The 6247-nt window shown below is 43.4% G+C and overlaps 1 protein-coding gene across 2 annotated transcripts; it reads right to left on the reverse strand.

The window, feature by feature from the left end:
* Positions 1–2697: 2697 nt before the first annotated feature.
* On the reverse strand, positions 2698–5848 carry car15 (carbonic anhydrase 15). 2 transcript variants are annotated; one of them, XM_030435004.1, is made up of 8 exons: positions 5586–5848; positions 5445–5474; positions 4135–4311; positions 3909–4054; positions 3705–3797; positions 3552–3618; positions 3305–3465; positions 2698–3220 (listed from the first exon to the last, which is right to left on the reverse strand). In XM_030435004.1, exons 1-8 carry the CDS (start codon positions 5635–5637, stop codon positions 2996–2998), a joined length of 951 nt encoding a protein of 316 aa, XP_030290864.1. In that variant the 5' UTR covers positions 5638–5848; the 3' UTR covers positions 2698–2995. The 2 variants fall into 2 exon arrangements, with proteins under 2 accessions (XP_030290864.1, XP_030290865.1); XM_030435005.1 differs by having other exon boundaries at positions 2996–3220; positions 5445–5471.
* Positions 5849–6247: the final 399 nt, after the last annotated feature.

The following is a 6247-nucleotide window of genomic DNA, read 5'->3' on the forward strand; positions in this document are numbered from 1 at the left end:
TAGTGGTTGTTTTTCATTAAACACTGTGGGAGATGAAAGAATACAGTTCAATAAAATTAAATAAAAGTGGATCCAGTCTTTGTTGGATGATCCTCAGAAAAAAAAAAGCCAACAGCGCTACTGATGCTGCGTTTTCATGAATGGGACCAGTGGGCAGCAGCTGACCAAACAATGACTCCCTGTCAGGCTGGTTTGATCGAGGACCCGGTCTTATGATTCACTGTCCTCCGACACACACACACACAGTATGTTTCACATCACCAGTGACAAACACAAGCTTTTTCTCTGAACAGTGTATAACAAAATGAAAACTTAAGCACAAACTTTATGAAAAAATAACACTTAATGTGATATGGGAGGCTGAGATGTTTCATCACTGCCGGTCATGATACAGTCTTCAGGAGACACACTGCAGGTCAAGGTGCAAGTGAGTGGAAATGGGGGCTTTAAAGGGACAGTTCACCCCAAAATCAAAAATACATATTTTTAACGTGGATCAAAACCATCACTAAATGACATCTCAGCCACCAGGGGAGCTTACAAGAAAGAAAGAAAGAACTTACAAAAGTATAAAATGCTCAGATGTTCATATAGCCGGCTTCTGTCTGCGCAGTGATACGTAAAGAAGATAATTCGGACATGAACCAAAAGGTCTTTGGATTATCTTGAGTAACCGGGTCATGATTTAAGGAAAGAGACATTTTTCTCTGGCATTTGGAGCATCATAAGCCCAGTGCCAAGCGATGGCAGACACCGCTTTCCTCTGATTTTGTGGTGAGCTGTCCCTTTAAGATCAGAGAGGAAACGTTAGAGAAGCGGGTTGCTGGTTCGATCCCGCAGATCTAATCCTTACGACACAGGTCTCATTCCTCTTGGACGGTCTAAACTTGTTAAGACCTGACCTGACGCACAGTCAAGCTCCATGAAAGTCAACTTTCTGTGACTCTCTGTAAGTCTGACTCAGGCCACAGCCCACCGTCTCTGTCTCTGCTGTTTCCACTCATCACGTTGTGTTGCTGCAGATATTAATCAGTGAATTTTTCTGCTGTTGCGTTTGGTCACAGTGAAAAATCTGCAGCCTGACGTCACCTTCCCCAAAACCTGGCAAACACACAAACCAGAGAGGGCGTGTGTGTGTGTGTGTGTGTGTGTGTGTGTGTGTGTGCGTGCCTCGAGGCCATGACAGGAGGAGGATGGTGTGATCTCAAGCAGAGAGGACGGGAGAGAAGCGAGCAGTGCATGATATGAAACCGATGAACACACACCAACAGGCGGACTAATCCGACTGAGATCTGTTGTTTCGGTGGTCGATCATCTATCTTTCCAGCAGCTCCTCTGGTTGAATGCCGACACACCTCATCCACAGATTTACAACAAAGAGGGATAATGTTTGCATAATAGTCATCCTCGGCTCATCGAACAGGAAACAGCGCAGGGAGAAAAGTCAAATGTCTTTGGAGGCAGCAGGAGTGAGGACGTGTAGGTTTACTGTTTGAGGCAGGAAATATGAAAAGAATCCGGCTCATTATCACACCAGTCTCCTTCCACTTTCCCGTGTCCTTTCCTCCAGGAGCTCACTGTTCTCTGACAGCAGACCTTTTGACTTGTCTACGTAGGGAAAAGCTCAGGTGTTACTTGTGACATTAACAGTGGCCGTGTTGCATTTAGTGGGCCGTGTCAGGGGAGCTAGCATGGATTTCAGCCCTTGCAAATGTTATTAATTGCGCCTGTGGTGACACGTTGAAATGTCAGGTGGAACAAAAGGCCTGTTACTGGATTAACCTGAGCATGTGCGAGCGTGTTTGAGGTTACAGTCACACAAGGTAACTTTCAGTTCCTCTTGTGTTGAAATTCCTGCTTACAAGATGAGGTAATGCCCACACACATTTCTTGATTTCAACCAGAAGTTAACTATTAAAATAGGTGAAGTAACAAACCACTAGAAAAAAATGCTTCACTGTCTTTATTACTTGCTTTCCTCTTTGTTTTAGCCTCCTTAAGCATCATTGTCAAGTAAACATTTGTTTTTTAAGAGCCACTTATGTTAGCATTGTCACTGTGAACATGTTTGCATGATAGCGCTTAGCTCAAGTTCATAAGAGCCACATAGCTTAATAATACCAAAAAGACCATAAGTTACTTTTTCATTTGCCCTTCCCAATTCTTTGCAGCCAAGCTAGCAGCACCTTTACTTTTGCACTATCATGTCAAATTATAGTTCGTCCATACTTGTTTAATTAACCGCCAAACTGATAATAAATTAGCATGCTAACGTGCTTAACTCAGATAGTCATCATAGTAAACATTACTTGATTGCCATCAACATGCTAACATGATCAGTGTGAGCATGTTAGTGTGCCATTGGTAGCGTTACCTTCAAGTATTAATAATAATGCCAAAATATTGATGTTTAAATAACATGAAAATAAATATTTCCACTAAAATAAAATGGTAAACATTCAATCTTCTTGGCATCAACATGCTAGCATCATCATTGTGAGCTCGCTAGAATGGCTGAAATGTCTCAGTCTTGTTCCTAACATTAATTAGACTAAATGAGGCCGATTGTTAGTCTTTCACTATTATAACTCTTAAATTTTAATATTTGTGGAGTTGCAAACATATCTGACCTAAAGCGGAAGGAAAATATGTGAGGATTGTGGCTTAACAAGAACGAGATGTGAGTCACAAGGGTTATAAATTCATACACGCACATTTTAATGGCACCATCGCTCAATGCGCAGGATTTTAAACTGTTAGGAAGGAGACATTTTTATCATAATTTGATTCACAATAATGGAGTTAGTCCCGCAGAGACGGCAGGTCACAATCATGAGACATTTATTAACAGTTCAGTGTTTTACAGTACTCTTCTTCACAGCTTGTTTTTACATTTAGTCTTTGCGGAAACATTTCTACAGAAGTAAAAACTCAAATTAGAAAACCTCTCTGACCACAGAGCGTCATCGGGAAACGCAAATTCACCATATATCCGCTAAAGTCTGGAGACGAAGCTTCCCAGCAAGATGATTTGAAGCAGATGCACTGACAACGCGGACCTGAGGGGATGACCGGCCGTCCCTGTGAGGAGTTTGGCATCTTTGGACACGGACACGATGCGACTGAAGGTGGGGTGGATGTGTCTGAAGTTGTTCTGCAGGGGGGTCACCTGCTCTGCATCCTCCTCTGTGGAGAAGATCTGTGAGGTAAACTGAGCCAGCTGAGGAGAAAATATGAACATCAGGTTTATTTGCATCCCCCAGGGACACCGTTCAAATGCTGTTTTTTCAGGGGAATTACTTACCTGGGACCACGAGATGTAGATAGGGACTTCGTAGAGGGTCCATACGACCGCTTGAGCACACGGAGGAGTGGTGAGGCTGCCGTAATAACGGTAATACTGAGTCATGTTGTGCTTCGGCAGGAGGCTCATCAGCGGGAATGGCTTCACTTTAGTAGTTTGGCCTTGGGGGTTGGAAGCACATCCAATAATGAGAATCACAAGCAACACAAACTGCAGGCAGGAGTTCATTTTCTGAGTGTCGTCTAACCTTTGTAAGCGACGGACGACAGCTTTTGTGATATGTGTCCAAAGTGCACGTTGTCTGCATAAACGACCTGCAAGAGAAGGGACAAAATCAGGATGCACTGGAATAGAAATGACCACAGTTGCTTGACTTTATGCAGCACATGACAGAACTGACATCAATGAAGAACCCAAGAACAGCTAGTCCCGTTGGGTCTTCCAAGGCTGCTGTCACATTCGGATGGATGGACTTCATGCTGACGATGTGCACCTAGAAATAAAGAAAAAGAAGAAAGCACAGAGACGTTAAGGGACACTGTCACCGGTCTGCTGCCGCAGCTGGCCGGTGACCGAGCGGCGCTGTCTACTGACCGTACTGTACCTCCATCGGGTATCTGCGTCTGTCCACCGTGTGCTCGGAGCCGTTGGTGGCCGGGCCTCCCCAGTGGAAGTGCAGCTGGATGGTGTGGTACACATCTGGAAGACCTCCGCCGCTCACCGACATGCCACTGCCAACATGCAGCAGGACTGGAGGCGACGGGAAACATGTGGTCACCAACACGAATATGCAAAAAGGACGTTTGTGAGAGCATCTGTGGCGTATTCACCAGAGTGTCCGTCGTTCTGAAGCGTCCAGTGGCCCGTTTGGATCTCGTCGAAGCCCTCCAGATGTAAAGGTCCCAGAGACTCGTTCCTGACCATCTGGTCGTCCAGATTGATGGGAGAGTGATGCACTCCAAGTAAGGGGTGACAAGATGGGAACGTGTCTCCCCATGCGTAAGGATCTGAGGACGGTGAAGGAACAAAAAGAGGAACAAGTTCACCAGTGAAAGACAAATTAGTGGTTCTCAACCTTACCTGAGCTTCCTCAGCAGCTTTTATTGAATTACAGACTTTTCATTCATGTTGGCTTTAAGGATAAGGTCACCCCCAAATTTATATTCAGTCACTGAATGCTCCCTTCAAGCCGATGAAAAGTCAGGTGTAGTTTTGTAGTCCAAAAAAACATTTCTGGAGCTTCGCAGCAAAACAGCGTTGTAGCCTTCTCCTGAACAACTGAAGACTTGTTTTGAAAATTAAAAACGTAATTCATGTCTGCAGAAGCCCTAAGATGTGCATGCTAATGCTAACCATTAGCAACTACAGTGAAGAATTTTGGCTAAAAAAAACAAAGGGTGTAAATAACGTCTCTTCAAGTCAATCTGGGGTCTCTGAGCTCCCAGACACTTGGATTAGGCAGGACTAGCTGTATGAACAGAAAATACATTCTATTTTTGGACGAACTTGTCCTTTAAAAGTTGAGACCGAAAGGTTCTGTTCTTGAGCCGGAAACAGTAGCTGACAAAACAATCTACACATAAGGACCATTTAGTAGCAGTACCAGAGCTTTCATTCATAACATGCTGCCTTCTGATTGGCCAGCTGTTTTGAAAATATGCGGTAGATTTTGAAACGTTTCATTTTTCTGATTTCTTCTTTCTTCTTTTGTCAGCTTGTGTTTTCCAAGCATGAGAAGATCAAGAGCTCCAGAACAAGAACTACATGGATCTGTTATTAAAGGAATACTGCTTTTTTCCTCAGAAACACTAGTTGAACTTCTTGCGGGAATTTACTAATTATTTCAATTACATTCACTTAAAAAAAAATTTTTTTATAAAACACTGGGTCACTGATCAAAAAGACCTCCACAGTTTGAAAATGATATAAAAATGATGGACACAGCTTTAATTATAAAAAGTCGTGGTCTCTTTTAGAAAATAATTCTCCCATTTGCTGGTAAATCACTGACCAACACACAAACCAACTTATTGTTAATATATATGTGTTTATGAGGATGTTCCAACTGTAATAATATACCATAGTCTTTAAATTGGTGTCTGTGTGTCTTAAAATACAAAATATTTCATAGGTTACTCACCACAGTCTGGCTCATCGTAACAGTAGTCTTCTGGAATATAAAAACACCAGACAATAACGTTACTATTGTTTAAAACTGGCTTGAATTTAATTAAAATAAAGATTTCGTTCCCCTCATCTGAGACTCAAGCAGGCCTCTCACCTGAACGAACGAGTGAGAGGACAGTCGTGAGGAGAGCAGCGGTCCAGATCATCCTAGGTATCGTGGCGGCCCGGTGAGTCCAGACAGGTGCGTCGGGGTAACTGAGGTAGACTGAAGATGGGTGCCAACGTTCTGCTTAAATAGGAGCCGAGGTGAAAGCCGAGTTTGGTTTTTTCCTCCTCCTGGTCTGGTCGGTGAACCGTGTCATTACCAGTCTAGTGGTCTTTTCTGATCAACAGGCTCATTGATGCAGGACAGCTTCACCCCCTCCCCCTCCTCCTCCCCCTCCTTCTCCTCCCTGCCACCATAGATGCGAAGTGGCCAGTAACAAGACCCATTCATCTCATGGGAAAGCCAGAGGATGTGTAGCACGCTGAATATATATGGCTTCATATAAAAGGAGGCTGGAAAGATGCTGCACCACTTTATATTTACCTGATTAGTTAAAGGTGCACTGTGAATTTTCTCAACGCCTAAACTAAACTAAATAAACTAACTGACACTAAAGGACAACACAATTTCATACTGTTTTACTTTGTTTATATGTGGTGGACCCTGCCACCTTTTTAGCTTCAGACAGTATTCTGGGGGCCTTGTTTTCCTCTGAGAACAGTTTGTTTATTCAGCCTGAATTTGTTTTCCAAAACTACACAGTGCCCCTA

Source organism: Sparus aurata, chromosome 12 (genome assembly GCF_900880675.1).
Source record: "Sparus aurata chromosome 12, fSpaAur1.1, whole genome shotgun sequence".
Lineage (NCBI taxonomy): Eukaryota > Metazoa > Chordata > Actinopteri > Spariformes > Sparidae > Sparus > Sparus aurata.